At 39.0% G+C, this 21,106-nt stretch overlaps 1 protein-coding gene across 2 annotated transcripts in view; it reads right to left on the bottom strand.

Annotated features, from left to right (window-relative positions):
• Positions 1-3,067: 3,067 nt before the first annotated feature.
• C4BPA (complement component 4 binding protein alpha) overlaps positions 3,068-21,106 on the bottom strand; it is a 29,918-nt gene continuing 11,879 nt past the window's right edge. For both annotated transcript variants that reach the window (XM_025429760.3, XM_025429759.3), the window contains exons 3-12: positions 20,906-21,091; positions 19,970-20,069; positions 16,512-16,597; positions 15,926-16,120; positions 14,104-14,286; positions 13,233-13,433; positions 8,016-8,201; positions 4,368-4,541; positions 4,003-4,178; positions 3,068-3,475 (exon numbers count right to left, since the gene is read on the bottom strand). In XM_025429760.3, coding sequence (XP_025285545.1) covers positions 3,302-3,475; positions 4,003-4,178; positions 4,368-4,541; positions 8,016-8,201; positions 13,233-13,433; positions 14,104-14,286; positions 15,926-16,120; positions 16,512-16,597; positions 19,970-20,069; positions 20,906-21,091 — 1,661 coding nt within the window. In that variant the 3' untranslated portion in view covers positions 3,068-3,301. The remainder of the gene's footprint in view (positions 3,476-4,002; positions 4,179-4,367; positions 4,542-8,015; positions 8,202-13,232; positions 13,434-14,103; positions 14,287-15,925; positions 16,121-16,511; positions 16,598-19,969; positions 20,070-20,905; positions 21,092-21,106) is intronic.

Below are 21,106 nucleotides of genomic sequence, written 5' to 3'. Positions count from 1 at the left end.
AGAATGAAGTATGACACAACACAAAATACAAGAAGGTTTCCATTCTATTCTCTTTTTTTTTTTTTTAAACTTTTTTTTTTTTTAATTTTTATTTATTTATGATAGTCACAGAGAGAGAGAGAGAGAGAGGCAGAGACACAGGCAGAGGGAGAAGCAGGCTCCATGCACCGGGAGCCCGACGTGGGATTCAATCCCGGGTCTCCAGGATCGCGCCCTGGGCCAAAGGCAGGCGCCAAACCGCTGCGCCACCCAGGGATCCCATCCATTCTATTCTCAAAAAAGTTTATTCTAATGTAAATGAACAGTGAAATACTTTGTTTAAGACATAAAACGAGTTCGAAAATCACCTAACAGAGAAAATCGGTGGCTTTAAAAATTACTTTTTAATGATTGAAGACTTCTGGGAGATGCTAGGTGGCAACAAGAAGGAGGTGGGGAGGGTTTAGTCACGCTGGCTCGTGGGAGAAGATAAGTGAAAATTAGTGAGAGCAAGTAAATGAAACAGATAGTTACTCATATCTAACCCTAAGGAACTGGTTAACATCCTCTTTTTTTCCAGGCTATGCAGACCTTGGAAGTGCATAGAAAGCACCACTGCAGGAAGCTGGATACATAAAATGGACATCTGTCGGTGGCGTGGCCACACACGTGGCTCTCCAGCATCTTAGGGATGGTGGAAGTGGTAAAAAAGATACAAAAGATACCAAGAAGAGACATGTCACTGAGGAAGAAGTACATGAGGCTGTGGAGATGAGGGTCCAAGAGGATGGCCAGGATAGGGGGCAGATTCTCCATGCACCCAATCAGATGCAGGCTGGAGGACAGAGCAAAGAGCCCCCACTCTGCAGCGGCTGCTCAGTAAGGCCGAGGAGGGTGAATGCAAAGATTCAGGACTGTTTGTCCATGTGCAGGCAGTTCTAAAGCCAGAAACAAGGTCATCAACTGTGAGTGCCCCCACCCGGGGTGGGTGAGAGAGGGGGGAGAAACAGATTATCGTACTCATGTCCTTCCCATCCACCTTTTGTGGTGCATCTCACTAACCTCCTGAGCCTCGGCTCCCTCATTGGATTCAGGGGACTAATAATTCTAACCTTTTGGGATCATCACCAGGATTAACTAAGAAAAAAATGTGTAAGGAGCTTAAATCCATGCCTGACATATACAATATGGGCAACTACTTTGTTAGTGGGAACTTCTAGTGATGCTGTCAAAATAAAGAGTGATATGTAAAATAAAAAATAAAATAAAATAAAATAAAAATAAAATGGGCATCTGGTTGAGTTTCCTTGGCTTACAATAAAATAGCTCCTGCTAACATGAGACTACACTGGCAATCCAGTTTTGCTTGTGTTTTTGTTTTTTAATGTGATACAGCTGCCCCCCCCCCCCCCATGGCAAAGAAAAGGCAATGATTTTTCTGTATGTTCTAAAATTTATTTTTAATATTTGGTATAAAATTATTCAGTCTCCTTCCCTTCCTCTTCCTCCAAGCATCACTGAGCATCAGACAGAACAAATTCCTCTTTTATAAATTCTCTGAGAAGGCTCTTCTGTGCATCCTTAGCCTCACCTACAACCCTGGTTTTCAGGAAATAAAGTGGAAAATGATATTTAAAATGCATATGAATTTAAACAACAAGTAGCAGATTTCCTCCTCTTGAGAAAATGGCTGAGGCACCCCAGGGGCTCCTGGGACATCCTCTTGCCCCAAACCAGCAAGGAAAACTCACTCTTTGTCATAATGGATTTTTAACTTATTTGTAAATTTTACTCAAGGTATTTTTCAGGCAGGCTTAGGAAATGTTTGATTTATGAGGCAGCAGGTAACAAAAGATACACTGTAAGCCCAGGGTCCAATGGGAGATGGAAAGTTGAATGACTCTCTAAGAAAGTGAAGAGAATTCTGTTTGGAGCCAACTAATAGCACATAATGCAAAGGTCTGATCATGGGAGAAGTCTGAGTAGAGAGAGAGACAGGCCAGGAGAGATGTCAGAGGAGAGCCAGAGAGAAGAGGCAACTGTGGTAGAGGCCAGCAGAGCTCTGTCCATGTCCCTGCCCTGGAGGCTACAGCAGGCAGTGCCATTGGGCCCTGGGATACCAGGGTCTCTGCACCAGATGGCGATCCCTGTCCACAGGAGCCTGTTCCGGGGGCCCACAGTGTTGGCTATCCAAGCTGTTGGAGCAAGTCTTCACCAACGAGAGGAGGGAATTGGTAGCCAAATGCCTCAGGTCCTCAGCCTTGGAAAGACTACTCAGAACCGTGTCCCACGTGCTCTCAGAGCACGGTCGGCATTGTTGAGCTCTGTTAACTAACCAAATAATCACCCCCCAAAAAGCTCCTTCCTTCACTTGTATACTCTCTGCAGAGTATAGTTGGTGAAATTAAAACAAAAAGAGGCCAACATTCCTCCCTAGAGGTGTGTGTACAGAGAAGAGACAACCGAAGGAATGGGGACATGAATGAGAGATTTCAGAGGAGGTAAACCCTGGAGGAGGTGGTGAGTAGAAGAAACAAGAGTCTCCAGGATACCCCCAAGATATATAGGTATCCAGCTATACAGATGGGGGTTGCTCCTCATGAGTGGGATACTTGCTCAGGCCGTTTGACTTTTCTATTAAGGAGAATGGGGACCAGATAAGATGGAGGAGCTGGGAACACACAGAGGCCACCATGTGGGCCTCATCCATCAGGCTTTCAGAGTTTGTTCTCTCAAAGTGGAGTAAGGAGGCCCAGACACAAACATGAATCCCTCCCCTGTGAGGCAGAAGTTGAGAGGTAGTATCAGTGAGGCAGAGGGTGAGTGCATGGGGTTTGGTAAAGGGCATGACTCCCTTCAAATGGGGAGAATGGAACAGGATTAGGGAGGGTGTTGACATTTAATCTCAAATCTCAGGATATGCACCTGTGGAAGTGTGCAGGGAGGCAATCGGGGAAATGCTTTGCTGGGAGCCCACATCCGTGTCCAAGGCCCTTACAGGAAAGGAAATGTTTTAGCTTTATGTAATGGCTCTGTGTGGGGACCTCATTAAGGACAGAGTCCTAATGACCACAAAGACAAAATCATCTCTGACCCATAAATTTTACTTGGAAAAGCATGTGCACTTTGTGTCCAGAAGCAAAGGCATGAACTACAAGATAATTAATAAGTTTACAGTCACAAAGCATAGATGTGAACAAGTGATTCTTTCTAGACATTTATTGCCTTGAATGGTGGTGCAAAGGGGACCGGAGAGTTGGAAACCTGAAGTGGTCTGTATTGTATAGAAGGCAGCACATTTTTCTCCCTCTTTTGAGGGAAATCAGACTGGTGACTGCACAGTCGATTCCTTTGCCCTGTCTCTCTGTAGTTCCAGTAGTTCAATATCCAAAGACAATTTATATATCTCCAGGGCCATTTTCACATCCTCTGGGTTGGGGAGACACTGCATCGTCTTTCTGCCTTTGAGGATATGTTCACAGCCTTCAGGGACCACCTAAAAGAGACGTAGGTGTGAGTGGGATTGAGTGGCTTCTCTCCAGATCAAGAAGGAGCAGGGTTGGGGGTATCTTCTGACAATGACAGGACTACAGGCCCAGGGTCAAGACCAAGCCCAGGACTGCCTGGTGAGCAGGTCCCATCACCATTCTCTCCAGAGGGATAGGGACCTGTTCTGAGACAGCTTCGCAGGGGGCTTCTGTGAGGATAGAGGCTGTGTCTGAGACCATCCAGAAATGGAACACAATCTATTAAATAGTCTAGAAAGAGTCAAGTTAGGACTCAGTACTCCCAGGCATCTGAGACCAGAGGGGCTCAGCTTTTCCTTATTTTCCAGTGAAAAAGGAATACTCATCACTCCCACCTGAGCACAGGGCTTCAAGAAAAAAGGGAGTTCCTTTGAAGGATTCAGATGACTCCCGACAAGTCAGATCTCACCATTGCTGGCTGGAACAGTGCTTGCGGGGAGGCCTCATTTTTAGGGTTGGATAGCACAGGATATTTTTTTTGAATCGTGCCACTTACCCATTCACACTTGGGCATCTCGGGGTACCAGGTTCTGCTCTCTAAGCAAGTGATACTTTGGGGACCAACCAACTTATACTTAGAGTCACACTGGATGGTGACATTTTCGGATTGAATATACTGATCCTTATCCATGGACAGCGTTGCGTGGGCTATTTCTGGTTTCAGACACAGAGCTACAATGGAAACATGGTTTTAAGCAATATGTGAATCTAAGAAAAAAAGACATGACAACAGGCTAGGATTATAAGAATTGACTATCTGAACATAGTAATGATTTCAAATAAACCAAATCAAATCAAATCAAATGTTTCTGTGCTTTTGTGATACTTCCACCACCTGACTGAAAAGGGAGCTGGAGTTACCTTTACATTGAGGGACTGCAGGTGACCAGCGTGAGTAACTACAAGAGAGTCTAGGCTCCCCAACCAAAGTGTATCCTTGGTGACATTTATATATCACTTCTTCTTTTTTGAATACACTGAATCCATTTACTCGTTCATGATATCCATGGGGAAGAAAAGGAGGATAATCACAACCTTGATGGTGAGAGATAAAAGTGAGAGAGCATGAGCTTGTAGAATATAAAAATGACATCCCAGAATCTGTGTGTTTTAGAAGGCTTCATTCTGTCCTGTCATATTCTCTATCCATAAGATCATTCAGCCAAAACCAAGACCTGTGCTACCCTCCTGTAAGCCTCAGGCTGAGGAACCATCATGGCTCCACCATTAGGCCACTTGGTGGTCATCTCTAACATCTTCAAAAATATAATGAGAATGGAAAAAATTACTACTTTGTTCAACCCCCACATTGAGTTCTTGACCTATGGGGTAAGATCTGTCATATCTAAGAAGTCAAGTAGAAACCACTGATACTGTCCTTACCCAACCCCCTTGAAGCAAAGACAGTATATTTAAAAAATACATCATATACCAAGGTGGCAGATGAAATGGAGCAATTGGTGCCACTCTTAAAGAACTAAAGCTGCCTTCCCATCATATTGCCACTTAATTCCCCAATCAGTCTACAAGAAAATTAAGATTCTGAGAATTACAGTAGACTATTGAAAACTCAACAACATTTTAGTTCTCATTTCAGATATGGTATCTTTGTTAGAGTAGATTTTTTTGTATCTATAGGTAGATGGGGGCCACTGGTCTAGCAGATGCCTTCTTTTCATCCCTATCAGAAAAGAGGGCCAGAAACAATTTGCATACACACAGAAGGATCAAATCACACATTTATAGTTTTAGCTCTGGGGTATGATAACACACTTGCCCTTGTCATGATAGAGTCTGAAAATACTACAGTTATCTGTACATCTACATTGATCCAGTATATCAAGGGCATCACGTTAATTCTGTAAAATTTGTCCAGGTTCCTGGTGCAAACTTCCTAAAATAAACTCTTATAAATTCCTAGGTGCTGAGAACACTAAGAACATCTTTTGTTCTTTTGAGGCAACGCTTAGTGGCTCCTGGATTAGTGCTAGTCACCAGAAAGATCAAGTCATGATGAAAAGCTTAGAGGCTTAGAATTTTTCAGGCCTTCTCTCCTCTCCAAAGAGGGGAGAACTTGGAAATAGTATTAATAATTGATCAGGCCTATAGTGAGCAAACCTTCCTAAAATCTCCCTATTGTTCAGAGAGCTGCCAGGTGGGTGAGCACATCCATGTACTGGTGGGGGATACACCCCAAATCCACAGGGACAGAGGCTCTTGTGCTTGGGACCCTCTTAAAATTCACCCTATGCATCTCTTCATTTATATCCTTCACTATATCCTTTAATAAAATGGTAAATATTTCCCTGAGTTCTGTGAGCCACTCTAGCAAATTAATGGAATTCAAGAAGGGAGCCATAGGAACCTCCAATTTTAGCCAAGTTGAACAGACTTTGGTAATAACCTGGGGACATACTACCCATAATTGGCATCTATAGTGGGAGGCAGTTTCGTGAGACTGAGCCTTCAACCCGTGGGATCTGACACTATCTCCAGGTAGATAGTGCTGGAATTGAGTTAAATTATAGCACACCCACATGGTGTTGTAGAGAATTCTTTGTTGCAAGAAAAAAAAAAAAAAAAACCCTCAGGGCACCTGGGGACCTCTGTGGTTGAGCGTCTATTTGGCTCAGGTTGTGATCCTGGGGTCCTAGGATTGAGTCCTGCATCAGGATCCTCACAGGGAGCCTGCTTCTCCCTCTGCCTGTGTCTCTGCCTCTCTCTCTGTGCCTCTCATGAATAAATAAGTAAAATCTTAAAAAAAAAAAAAACCCTCAACCATTTGATCACCAGAAATGTTGAGTATTCTGTGTGAGTAGTAAAAGAGACACACAAGAAAAACATGGGAAGTGAAGGGGAAGACTGGGTTTTTCCAACTCCCATAATGATGCTCCAGAATATAGAAGATAAGGATTCAAGGGTTGCCATATCAATACAGTCTTTAGAGGTCCAGGACTCAGGGCTTGCTAGGCTATCCCATCCAAACTAATGGGATGTGCACATTGCACCATAAAAAAGCTTGTATAACATCATGTAGAACTTTCTAGACTATAGAGGCAGTACATTCTGTACTTGACCAGTGATGTCACAAGAAGAAGAGGAGCAAAGCAGTGGTATGGATGAAGAACAAGCATGGGCACAACAACATGGACTCCCATTTACCACGGCTGTCCCTGAATCTTCTAACCAGCCACAATGCTGAGCCACATACCCCTAATATGATACCAGCCCTTGAGATAACAACAAAGCCACTTGGTAGCTAGTTGACTGTATTGGACCCCTTCTGCCTGAAAGGGACAAATATTTATTTTGACAGAAATAGACAAGTATTCTAGGTATGGGTTTGCCTTTTCTGCTTGTGGGACTTCAGTCAGCACTGTTATCTGAAGGTTAGAGTGCTTAAATAATTGGCATAGAATTATACTATGTGGGACTAGAAGACCTACTCACAGCAAAAGAGGTGTGGTACTGAGACTATGGCCATGGAATGTACTACTCACATTACAGACTACATCACCCAGAACCTGTAGACCTGTTGGACATTGGAATGGCCTGATAAAGGCACAGCTGAAGTGCGGGTTGAGGGGCAATATTTAATGGTGATGAGACTTTACAATATGACTTTGCCATATCTTTCAGAACACAGTATCTTGAACCACTTTAGATCTCCTTTGGGCTCCTACCTACACACAAGGCAAGAAGAAAAAGCATTGCTATTCAGCAGGGGTAATTGTTCTTGGTCATCAAGAGATAGAGCCATGGAAAAACAATGGGAGAGGTAGAACTGTGTTTAGCACTGACGTACTCTTGGTGAGGGATAGGTATCTCACACTGGGGGATCGTCTGAAGGAGGACTTAGAGGTAGCAGAAGGAAGGAAGTTTGAGGAAGACAGGAAGCAAGTTTAGAAAAATGGGTTCGAAGAAATGTGAGTGGGTCTTCAGCCATAGATTTAGGCATATGGACAGAAAGAAGAGAAGACAATAAATACCAAGAAACAGAAGGCAATCATGGAAAAGTTCAGCTGATCTATTTGATGTGGCCTATTTTTCCTGATCCAGGAAAGAAAAGAAAAGCAGCAAGGTCAAGAGAATGGGAATAAATAATGAGAGGGGGAGGGGAAAGAAATTTGGACCGGGGGTGGGGGGGTGGGGGGAGTGGGCAATGCTTTTTAACAAATTTATCCACTCCAAAAATCATGCAAGGTATACATATTCTTTTTACCTAATTTGAAGCCTTCCCTTAACAATCTCCATCACTTTGATATGAAGAAACATGGAACAAACTGAGGGTTACTGGAGGGGAGCAGGAATGGGGGGATGGGATAACTGGGTGATGGACACTAAAGAGGGGGCACTTGATGGAATGAGTGCTGGGTGCAATATGCAACTGATGAATCACTAAACTCTACCCCAGAACTAACAATACATTCTATGTTAACCAACTTGAATTTAAATTTAAAAAGAAGAAAAGAAAAGAAAAAAATAACATAAAATTCCATAAGCTCTTACTTTCATCACATGTTGGTGTTTTGGGATTCCATGTGCCATCTCCTTGGCATCTAGATTCACGTTGGTATTTCTTATAACACTTGTATAAAATTGTGTCTCCAAGGAAATAAGTACAGTTATTCCTAGAACTAGTTCTTGATCTAATGATTTCACCATTCTCCAGCTTTGGTACTGGGCAACATATCTCTAAAAAAATAAAAAGTGAGGCTAATGGTTAGTAAAATCACTGCAACGAAGATCCTATGGATAATAAGCTCATTTCTGCCTTTTGAAGATTTCACCACTGAAGAGAGATTTGGGAAACAGAAAAGGAGAACTGAGACACTTTGGGTCTGCTTTCACTGTCCCTGATTGCTAAGGTATTCCAACCCAGTCACTTCCCTCCAGCTAAATAATTTCACTGGGAGCCTCCAAAATGAGACATTGAATGAAACTTGCATGAAAATGTAAATTTTCAGAAATATTCAAAAGCAATAACAAATAACATCATCCATTGCTTATGGCTTCATTAGGGTTACATCACTATTAACCTCTCTTAATACCTTACACTTCCTCAGTCACGGGAGGAAAAATGTCCTTGAAAGCTTATATCCACCTGACAGCTAATGCACAAAAATAAATTATTGCAAATGACCAGGATTTTACTTTTTTGATGCTGAATATAAGAGAAATAGCTACTCAAATTTCATTTTTAATGCAATAAGAGCTGCTATGAAGATATTTTTTATTCATTAGTAAAAATACTTTCAGGTAGAACTTGATATTGCTTGATTTAAGAGAAAGTATCAGAGCAGATTAAAATGCCCTATTCACATAAGGAGCTTGACTAGCACTATATATAATAGGGGTCTTTTTTGCATATGCAAATATTATTACCACTCATTTATTTGTGAATTACAATAAAAATACCCAATATTCATGTTTTCTAAATTATAACATTAGTGTATATGTAATACTGTAGAAGATACTTTTAAATATTTAAGTCATGAATCCAAATCCACACTGAATCAGATTTTCTGATACCTAGGACAAATAACCATTTCACTTCTGCTTTTTAAGTGGTTAAAAAATATCCTTTATTAAATAATTAAATCAATAAAACTATAGTTTCTAAAATAAATATAATTTTAAAGTAGGTTTTTAAATTCCCAACAAACAATTCCAGGGCCAAATGACTTCACCATTCACAAGTGAATTCTATCAAACATTCAAAGAAAAGTTAATAGTTATTTTTCTCAAACTGTTCCAAAAATAGAAGAGGAAGGAAAACTTCTAAATTAATTCTACAAGGTCAGTATTACCTTGATACTAAAACCGGACAAAGACACCACAAAAAAGAAAACTGCAGGCAATACTCCTGATGAACAAAGATGCAAAAATCCCCAACAAAATTTTAGCAAATTAAATGTAACAATACTTTAAAGGGACCATTCAGCATGATCAAGGGGGATGTATACCAGGGATGGAAGTATGGTTCAATATTGGCAAATCAATGAATGTGATATATCAAATTAACAAGAGGAAAAAATTCTTAAAAACATATGATCATTTCGAAAGATGCAGAAAAAGTACTTGACAAAATACAACATCCATTCATAACAAAATGTCTCAACAAAGTGGGTGTAGAGAAAACATACCTCAGCATAACAAAGGCCACATATGAAAAACTCATAGCTAACATCATACTCAGTGGTGAAAAACTTTTCCTCCCAGATCAGAAAACTTTTCCTCCAAGATCAGAAACAAGACAAAGATGCCCACTCTTGCCACTTTTATTCAACACAATACTGCAAGTCCTGGCTGTAGCAATCATACAAGAGAAAGAAATAAAAGGGATTCAAACTGGTAAGAAGAAGTACAGCTGTCACTATTAGCAGATGACATGATACTGTATATAGAAAACCCTAAAGACTTCACCAAAAAAACTATTAGAACTAATAAATTCGGAACTGTTGCAGGATATAAAATTAATATATAAAAATATATTGTGTTTCTATATACTAACAACAAAGTAGCAGAAAGAAAAATTAAGAAAATTCCATTTATAATTGTACCAAGAAGAATAAAATACTCAGGAATAAATTTAACCAAGGAAGTGAAAGACCTCTACTCTGAAAACTATAAGATATTGATGAAAGAAATGGAAGATGACACACAAAGAAGGAGTGATATACCACGCTGATAGTTTGGAAGAATTACTATAATTAAAATGTCCATACTACCTAAAACAATCTATACATTTAATGTAATCCCTATAAAGATACCAATAGCATTTTTTCACAGAACTAGAACAAGTAATCCCAAAATTTATATGGAACCATAAAGACTTCTAACAGCCAAAGCAATCCTTAGAAAGAACAAATCTGGAAGTATCACAATCTCAGATTTTAAGACACACCACAAAACTATAGTAATGAAAACAGTATGGTACTAGCACAAAAATAGACACACAGATCAATAGAACAGAATAGAGAGTTCCAAAATTGGAACTACACTGGGGAGTAAAGGCATGCTTATAGAGGCAGGTAATCTATAGCAAAGGGGGCAAGAATATACAGTGGGAAAACACAGTCTTTTCAATAAATGGTATTGGGAAAACTAGACAGATACGTGCAAAAGAATGAAATTGGACCACTCCCTTACACCATACACAAAAGTAAACCCAGAATGGACTAAAAACCTAAATGTGAGACCTGAAACCATAAAACTCCTAAAAGAAAACATAGGCATTAATCTCTTGGACACTAGCATCAGCAACATCTTTATGGATCTGTCTCCTCAGGCAAGGGAAGCAAAACCAAAAATAAACTATTGGGATTACACCAAAGTGAAACACTTTTGCACAGTGTAGAAAACCATTAACAAAACAAAAAGGCAACCTACTGAATGGGGGAAGATATCTGTAGACAATATATTCTATAAGGGGTAAATATCCAAAATATGCAAAGAACTTATCAAACTCAACACTGAAAAATCAAGTAATCTGACTAAAGAATGGGCAGAGAACCTGAATAGACATTTTTCTAAAGAAGACATACAGATAGCCAACAGACACATGAAAAGACGCTCAGCATCACTCACCATCAGAGAAATGCAAATCAAAACCACCATGAGATATCACCTCACATCTGTCAGAATGGCTAGTATCAAAAAGATAAGAAATAGCATGTATTTGGTGAGGATGCAGTGGAAGGGGAATCCTTGTGCACTCCCAGTTGGAATGTAAATCGGTGCAACCAAGATATGCGGCAACCCAAATGTCCATTGATAACAGATCAAGAAGATGTAGATAATTGAATATTACTCAGGAAAAAAATAAAATAAAATCTTGCCATTTGTGACACATGGATGGGCCTAGAAGGCCCATGACAAAGAACCGACAAATCAGAGAATGACAAATACCATATGATTTCACTTATATGTAAAATCTAAAAAACAAACAAACACAGGCTTTTAAATGCAGAGAACAACTGGTGATTGCCAGAAAGGAGACTGGAGGATGGGTGAAAAAGGTGATGGCAAAAAAAAAAAAAAAAAAAAGTGATGGCAATTAAGAGGTACAAACTTTTAGTTATAAAGTAAACAAGTGGGATCCCTGGGTGGCGCAGCGGTTTGGCGCCTGCCTTTGGCCCAGGGCGCGATCCTGGAGACGCGGGATCGAATCCCACGTCAGGCTCCCGGTGCATGGAGCCTGCTTCTCCCTCTGCCTATGTCTCTGCCTCTCTCTCTCTCTGTGTGTGACTATCATAAATAAATAAAATCTTTAAAAAAAAAAAATAAAGTAAACAAGTCATGGAGATGAAAGGTACAGAAGAATATAGAGAATATAGTCGGTAATATTGTAATAACAAATGGTGGCAGATAGTGACTTTACTTCTTGTGATGAGCGCTAAGTAATGCACAGAATTGTTGAATTCTGTTGTACACTTGAAAGTAATATAACATTGTATGTCAACTACACCTCCGTAATAAGAAAGAAGAAAAGAAAACGATGGAGAAAAAAAGAAGTAGGTTTTTAAACATGTATAAATAAATATTCATTTATATAGAAAAATTAGGGTATAATTACAAGTCGCTATTTTGTATTCATTAAGGAGAATCCTCAAAGGCTTGCACTTATTAATACTTTGTTATTTAAGTGGTGGCAATCATTGTTAAATATATTTTAATTCAGTAATTTTGTTAAAACTTTTCAACTTTTCAATCATTGTTAAATATATTTTAATTCAGTAATTTTGTTAAAACTTTTCAACTTTTCAATCATTGTTAAATATATTTTAATTCAGCAATTTTGTTAAAACTTTTCAATAAAACTTTTCGGTTTATTGCCCCCAAATGAGTCTAAATAACTGCAATTAAACCTTGAGTCCTACTGTGAAATGAATGGTCTTCCATTGGGTTGATCTAAACTACTGTTTTTCATTACTTGTTCATTTTATACACTTTTCAAGTTCCAATCTGCAGACTAAAGTTCTCTATATCCTGGGCCTCTGTGTCTTCACCTCTAAAATGGCAAGATTCTGATGTGTGGAAGGAAACATTTTCTCCCTCTGTCATCAATTCCACTGAAGCCCATAAAATTGCATCTGCCTGTCTTTCAGCCCCTCACACATTCTCTCAAAAAGAGAAAAGACATCTTGAGATTGAAGAAAGTCTCCTTTTTATCCTTCTGAGGCAGGAGTACTGGGTCAGGGATCAGGGGTCAGGGGTCAGGGTCTGTCTTCTAGAGGCAGGTCACAAGACCCAGCTCCTGCAGCCCGCAGTCCCATAGCTCAAAGACATGAGACACAAGTCACTTTGCAGCTGATTGAATTCATGGCTGTTTCACACACTTTCTTTCTATTAAGCACCCCAAAGTCTACACTGGGGAGTAAAGGGTGATGATGGAGGTCTGGCTCTGGTCATTCTTGAGCAGTATTCTCCATGCTACTTTCACCAGTGATGAAGCTAATACTCAGTCTGCATAATGGTTCGCTTCTGTGTTCCTTCTGTGTATCCATGTCTCATTTGATTTTGAAATGGGATAAGGAAAAAGGTTATCGTTTCTCAGCCCCTCCAAGACTTTCATGATCCTTTCTGACAATAATACTTCGCTCTTCTGTTGAATTATAATAATGCTGAATTTATCTCAAAAGATAAAATTGCATTCATTTTAAGAAAAAAAAAGTCTATGCTGGGCACTTGATATACAAAAAGATTGAAGAAACAGAGACTCACCCTTACATTCTATGTGTGGGGTCCAAGTCAAATTTTTCTGACAGGTCAGAGTTGTAGGACCATCTGAAGCAGGTTCATAGCCAAAATGGCACCTGTAGCTCAATGTCGTTCCAATACTAAACATTTGCTGTTTTTTTGACAAGAACGAGTTTTGTCTTTCCCAGTAGGCATTTGGGATGTTTGGTAACTCAGGACAACTATCTGTTCGTAAAGGAAAAACAAAGGGAAAAGACGTTACTGAGAATGCAACAGTGATCATCACCAAGCCCGTCCTATCAAAGGATGCTATGTGTTCATTGTGCAGCAACCCTCTTGCCATGGCTGATGCAGCAGCCACATCAAAAAACAAACTAGCACCAAGTTATCATTATCACTATTAACATAGTTTTTAATGATCCACATGGTTTATAGTTGCAGAGTGTCAGAATCATAGCTAGTCCATATAATATTTTTGTGGAAGTTAGAAAAAGGCATCTCCCCCACAGTCACTTTGCTATTTATCTTTCAAGTCACTTATCATAATGTAATGATTTTGATAGAACAAAACAGTTTCCTACTAACTGCAAGAAAATTATTGAAATAAATACACTAATCCACAATGTCTACAATGCTGATGTCTCCCTTTAGGGTTGGAGTGTTCACAATCTGTACAACTGTATACGGGAGCCTTTTGTGATATTATGTAAGTCCTTGCCCAGTGTACCGTAACCTTTCTTTTTTCCAACAACTAGAAAAAATAGACCCAATTACTGTTCTAAATTTAAATTTCTACTGTGGTTCATGTGAATTTAGGCATGCAAGTATGCCCCCACCAACATTTCTGGGTCATTTAGATGCCAAACATTGAAATTCCTTCATGGTCCATACTTACTGAGCTCACAAGTGGGAGGAGGAGGATTCCATTCACCATCTTCTCCACAATAGATTAACTTGCTTCCCTTGAGAATATAACCTTCATTGCACTCAAATACCATGTTGTTTTGGTAATTATAGGTGGGTCTAAGTCCAGAGATTATTTTTCCATTTCTAACCTCTGGCCTAGAACAGATGATTTCTAAAGAATCACAAGAAAAGAGAAGTGGGTTGTCAAAGAGAAAGGGCAATAAGAATGGTACTTGCTATTGCTAATCCAGTTTCAACTATAACACAAAAGCCTCAAACAGTATATGTCAGGTAGATACAAGGAAAACTTTTTTTTTTAAGATTTTCTTTATTTATTCATGAAAGACACAGAGAGCCTGAGACACAGGCAGAGGGAAAAGGAGGCTCCTTGTGGGGACCCCGATGGGAACTCAATCCCAGGATCCCAGGATCACAACCTGAGCCAAAGGCTGACGCTCAACTGCTGAGCCATCCAGGTATCCACAAGGAAAAAATTTTAAAGCAAACATAATTGCAGCTTTTAAAAGCCGCGGTAAAATGAGGCCCCCTCATATTGGTTCTGTTATGATACGATTGTGAATAACTCCAGCTTACTCAAGGAAAACTTGCCCTATATAACCTAGAAGAAACACATCCCTCAAAGTCCTCAAATCCTCCGCTTACGGTGGCCTACTTTTCTGCATGATTTTGGTATGGGACAGTGGCCCATGGTAATGATATGGTGGTCATGAGGAGGAGGCAGCCAGGCATCAGCAATCGGTGCTCTCACAAAGAACCAACTGCCCACCAGCTACCATATCAGTCCTGCCACCCTGATTCGTCATGGCTAGGATTGAAGCTACCTCCGCTACTTGGCTAGATGGTTGCAACTAGTGTCTATGTGTTGAATTTTGTCCCACTTTGAATCGTTGTCCATTCTGTAGTCAGACTTGTCTTTCTGAAACGCAACACATTTACTTCCCTGGTTAAAGCCTTTCAATGTTCACCTTTGCTCCGAACTCCTCAGAGTGACACATGAGGCCCTTCGTAACCTGCTATTTCAGTCTCTGCCATTTCCACCTCTTGCTGTCTGGATTCCTGGCATTTTGAATCGTTTGCAGTATCATGTTTTTTCATCCCCTGATTTGATCGTGTTCTATGGTGAATCAGAATTGTAAGGGATATCCCATAGGCACTTAGGAGCAAAGGAAGATGCCTCATATTAGCCAACTAACAATACACAATAGAGTTTCTAATTTAATTACCATTGGCCTTGTTCTATAAGCACTTGAGATGGACATTATAACCACTAACCAATATTCCCACTTACTCTCCCTGAAGAGACAAAAGGCAATATTCCTCAGTTTCCTCAAGGTAGGGTCTACACATTATTAGTTTGGAACAAAAGGCTGTAAAGTGATAGGTGTTCACTTCAGACCAAAGCTCTTTTAGGGAGCCAGGGCATAATTTACTTTTCTCTCTTCACCTACTGAACAGATTTTGAAAGCACGTTTTGATGTGGAAAAACCACAAGATCAAAGTAACCTGGATTGCTAAGCTTCTCACTAAATTAACTTGTAGACTACAGCTGGCCCTGGATGAGCAGCAGACTCCATATGAATGAAAATCAACTTGTACTTTGCAAAGCCATGAGATATTGGTGCTGTTTGTTACTGCACACCAGTACATCATACACAAATATTGGTTGAGCAAATAAATGACTGTGTTGCAGCAATAATTCATCTTGGAATCATTCCCTTTCTCCCAACAAATTTACCTACCTTTTTCTTTTAAACAAACAGTTCAAACCAAAATTCATCACTCTGACTTACTTTTACAAATAGGAGGACCTGGGCTCCAGACACCTATTGTTTTATTTTCCACCATGCAAGAAATGGAGGCTTTGCCTAACATTGAGAAGTTGGGGTCACATCTGTAGGTGACAGACGAGCCATATGTGTAGAAATCTTCATCTCCACCACTGTGCTTCCCATTGTCAATGTTGGGAGGTGGCTCACATTTAGCAACTGAGGGTGAGTGAAGAAGAAATAATCAGGGCACCTAGTATCTATCGTGGCATCTAGCATTCATGATGAAAATTCTTTTTGTTTTAAAATTTTTATTTATTTATTCATAAGAGAGAGAGAGAGAAAGAGACAGAGAGAGAGAGACAGAGAGAGAGATGGAGGCAGAGGGAGAAGCAGGCTCCATGCAGGAAGGCTGATGGGGACTCAATCCCAAGACTCCAGGATCACGCCCTGGGCCAAAGGCAGGTGCTAAACCACTGAGCATACTGAGCCACCTGGGAATCCCCTAAAAATTCTAACAGAGGGTACAAGAAGCAACAAAGATGCACTAGAGTTTTATTTTCTAACATGGCTTAGGTTTACAGTTAAGTCAGAAAAAGTCTTTACTTACTTATACATAGTGGGAGAGGATCACTCCAATCAACTCCTTTATCTTGGATCTCACAATAACTAGTAGCTGGGCCAATTAAAATATATCTGAATGAGATAGTATTGAAGATTTTAATGAAATTTTTCTTATCCTAAATTAAGTTGAATAAAAGGGTCTGAACAAATGAACAGGTTATTCAATAGTAAAAAGGAAGAAAGAATGTTTTCCAGAGAACATTTGCCATTGAGCCTTCCATACAACTAAAACTTCATCATTGCAATGAGCTGTGTGTGTGTGTTCATTCCCTCTTATATTCTGGAATCTGTTATTGGGGAGCAGCTATATATTATGCATGGAGTTCATCCAGAGCTCAACCAGCACAATGTCGGGTAAAAGACTCATTTGAATGTGTTCCACAATTTTGTCTAAATGACAGTACCAGCCAGGTTACCAGCCCCAAACCCTCAGGCCCTCTGACATGCAGCCTCCCTCTGACTTCCAGATCTCACCTTCTCCAATATACCCTTAACTCCCCCATTCACGATCCCCATTTTTATGGCTCTTGGCAAATTCTAAGCCTTCTTCAGTTTGTCTTACTGCCCTCTGTGTATCATGGTAACAGAAAGAGCTTTGTCCGTATGTTTTAAAATGATAATCATCAAGGAATAAATGTACACTATGATTGAATACTATCTTCAGCAAACTAGAGCCCCTGGGATTTATTTAGTAATAACTTAAAGAAAAATGAACCTTTTAATAAGATACAAGACAGTGAGAATCAAGCATTTTTTTATCTTGAAATTTCTTAAAAATCTAAGTTTTCTAAACTACCCAGGAAACCAAGGGAAAGGTATGGTTTCCGGTTATTCCAGTAGGAACACTTCAGCATTCCAACAGCACTTCCCTTCTGAATCGTCTCACTTTCCATCTGGGGAGCCATACACAGTAAGAGATAAATAAGGATTCATGTGAGAAAACCAAACAAAAGGAAACAACATTAGAGGAAAATGTTAAACGCAGATGACAAGCAAAGGACAATCAGCATATACTTAGTTGGAGAACCTGAAGAAGGAACACAAAACAGAACAAAACAGGTATTTTAAAATGTATTTCAAGTAAGCCTTAGAGAAATAAAATAATACTTAATCTACATTTGAAAATAGCAGTACATAGCAACAAAGTATTGAACTCAATGGCCTGTGTCAAAAAAACTAAAATTACTAAAGATCATTTTGAGTGAAAACCACATAAAATACACAAAGGAAGGGCACCCGGACTTCCCCTTTTCTTCCTGAATTCAGGAGATAAAACTCTCATGTGAAAGATGCTCTCCCTATACAGGAGGAAAAGAATAATCTTATCACCAGAGATGGGGAGGTGAAGCCAAGAGAAATCTGTACAAATAGACCTCGTCAAAATAACTCTTATCTTCCTGTAGCCCTCCCATGGATTTTTGTTCCTTTTCCACAATTGCTACTTTTGGTTCAATCTACTATATAAAGACTGTGGCCTAACCACTTTTTGGGTCTTAGTTTTCATGAAGGTTCCCATGTACATCAAAAATAAAATTTGTGTGCTTTTCTTCTGCTAATCTGCTTTATGTCAATTTAATTCTCAAGCCCAGTCAGAGACCCTAAGACCATAGAGGAAAAGTTTTCCCTTCCTTATACTAGCCTATTCTTGTCCAGGGAGATTCAACGTAAAAACAAACAAACAAACAAACAAACAAACAAAAATCTATTCTTCAAAAATTAAGTTAAACACTAATCCAGCACTGATTTTAAAATATGCCTAACTTCTTTAATATATAGAAAAATAAACAAGTACTGTCAGGAAATTTTTTAAAAAGCAATAAGGTGGAGTACTCAAATTGGGTATTAAAACATATTATAAAGCCTGAAATGTGTATATGAGTATGTAGACAAAATAATGGCATTGAATAGAACATATGCAGATACATACAAGATACATTTGAGAATTTAGTATAATATTAAAAAGCTTCCTCAAATCAGTGAACTGAAGATGGACTTTCGAGATAATGTGAAAGTCATATGGAAAAATATAGCCTAGGATATTTACCTTACACTGTAAATTATATATTGACTCCAAATGGATCAAAGCTTTAAACATTAAAAAAATATGAAAACATAAAAATAGCAGAAGAATTCTAGGCAAATAGTTTAAAATCCTGTGCTGGAGAAGGGCTTTTACATGAAGACCTAAGGGATGCCTGGGTGGCTCAGCAGTTGAGCGTCTGCCTTTGGTTCAAGGCATGATCCTGGAATCCTAGGATGGAGTCCCACATTGGGCTCCCTGCATGGAGCCTGCTTCTCCCTCTGCCTGTGTCTTTACCTCTCTGTGTGTGTGTCTCTCATGAATAAATAAACAAAATATTAAAAATAAATAAATAAATAAATAAAGAGATAAAATCCAGAAGCCATTTTAAAAAGAGAATTTTATAAATTCGAAGCATAAAACAATTTTTCCCTGAAAAGAAAAAATGTATCAATAGCCAAGTCAAAAGAAAAATAATATACTCAACTCCTACCAGAAACAAGTCCTAAACCCTAATATGCATATATATATGTTCATGTATGTATGTATCTATCCTAGAAATTAATAAAAATTTCATGAAATTAATTGAAAAAATAGGCAAAGGATATGCCAAATAGTTCAAAAACTAATACAAATATCTCTTGAACACACAAAAAAATATGCTCAACCTCACTCATAATAAGAGAACTATACCTTGACAGTATACCATAAGATTTCATTTTTACCTCTTAAATTGGAAAATTTTTGAAAATTTCACATTTTCAAAAGATTGACAACACAGTTGGAAAGTTTATGAAGACACAGATGTTTACATACTCTGTAAAACATTGTAACCTCTAAGGAGAGCAATTTGGCAAAAATCTTTCAAATTTTCAAATATGTGTACTCATTGACCCAGAAAACACACTCTAGAAATTTACCCTACTGATATAACTACATCTGTGCAAAATTATATATGTACAAAATGATGCATCAGAGCACCGATCAGAATAGCAAAACATTGGAAACATCTGTGGATCCATCAGATTGTTAATCCGCGACACATCACAGGATAACATTCTGTGAAGCTGTAAAGGCGAATCAGTGAGGTATTTCTATGCACAAATGCGATACGATGTCCTATGCATATTGATGAGTCAAAAATAAAGCAAGAATCAAAACTACACTTGTCATTGGAGAGGTGTAAAATAAAAACGTACTAATTTTTAGCTTGAATTTGTAAAAGCAAACACCAGAAAGATACATAAGAAACCAATAAAAGTGGATCCCTGTATAAGGACATGAAAGAATGGGGTGGATGGCAAGAGGGTAGAAGTGAGAATTCTCAGTGTATATGGTTTTACATCATTTTTACTTTTGAAAAATATGAGCTATTTATGAAAAATTAATTTAAAAGCATTGTATCTAGACGGCTTCACACTCACCCTTCTGAACAAACGAATTCCAAGTGTGATCCAAACAAGTGATCTGGCTTAGCTATCACTTGCCCATTTTGTAATTCTCCTGGGTTTTTGCATCGTCTCTCTGACAGAAAAATTAAAATGATAATTAGTGATTCCGAGTACTCACAGATAAGGCATTAGAAAAGAAGACCGAGTGATTATCTTCGACAGAGGCTTCCAGAAAGATCTGGAGGTTGAGATCCAAATTTATGTCTGATCCCGACTCACTGAATTTTTACTTTGGAGGATAAATGATTACAAAATTTGATCTCATGTTTTTCTGGTACATTTCACCAACAGTGAAAAACAGTTAAAACTCTGTGGTAATGGAGTCTGTGGTCCAGGACAGTAGGTCACTGTTCAGGGAGCTACGCTCCATTCCGGATCTGTGGTACGTACTTCATATTGAGGCATGCATGTCCTTGGTCACAAAAGGGACAACACAAAGTGTAAATACCCTCACTGTTGGGAGGATATTACAGAATTTATTCTCAGCTGTAAGTGAATCACAGAATCTTCTCTCAAACATAGCAGATATTTTGGGTGAAGTTTCTTTGGAAACCACACTGCCTCTCTCTAGCTACATAACTTTTTGTAACTTTGGAGAGAATGAATCTGGGTCTCAAAATATTAAAATTCAATTTGTAGTTCATCTCAGAAGGAAGTGTTTAGTGAGTTACACTGTAAAGGATAAGCTTCTTTTTCACTGCAACTAGGTAATTCATAATTTCTGCTTTATTTGGTTTTTAGTTTATGCTTTTCCAAAAAGCAGCACATGTATGTACTTTGAGATCAGTGACTTAACAACGATGGTTTCTTAGTGATCAAAGATTCTCATCTGGTCATTCTCTTAATTCCTGAGACAACTTTGCAAAGAAAGGAAAAGTATAGGTAAGAAAAATAAATGTTCATACTTACTGGTACAGAATTCAGAGTAGTTCCATGTGTCATCCAGACAGGTAAGAGTCGAACTTTTATAACTAACCCTACCGTAGCCGGGACGGCAGGTGTATTTTACGGTAGCTCCAGGGTTGAAGTGTGTCTGATTTACCACAGTTGTCATTGGAAAAGCAAAGAGTAAATTTGGTGGAGGGCCACAATCTCCTGGAGAGTAAAAAG

Source organism: Canis lupus, chromosome 7 (genome assembly GCF_003254725.2).
Source record: "Canis lupus dingo isolate Sandy chromosome 7, ASM325472v2, whole genome shotgun sequence".
NCBI classification, from domain to species: Eukaryota; Metazoa; Chordata; class Mammalia; order Carnivora; family Canidae; genus Canis; species Canis lupus.
The sequence above is the reverse complement of the archived record's forward strand: the minus strand, read 5'-3'. Positions and strand labels throughout refer to the sequence as shown.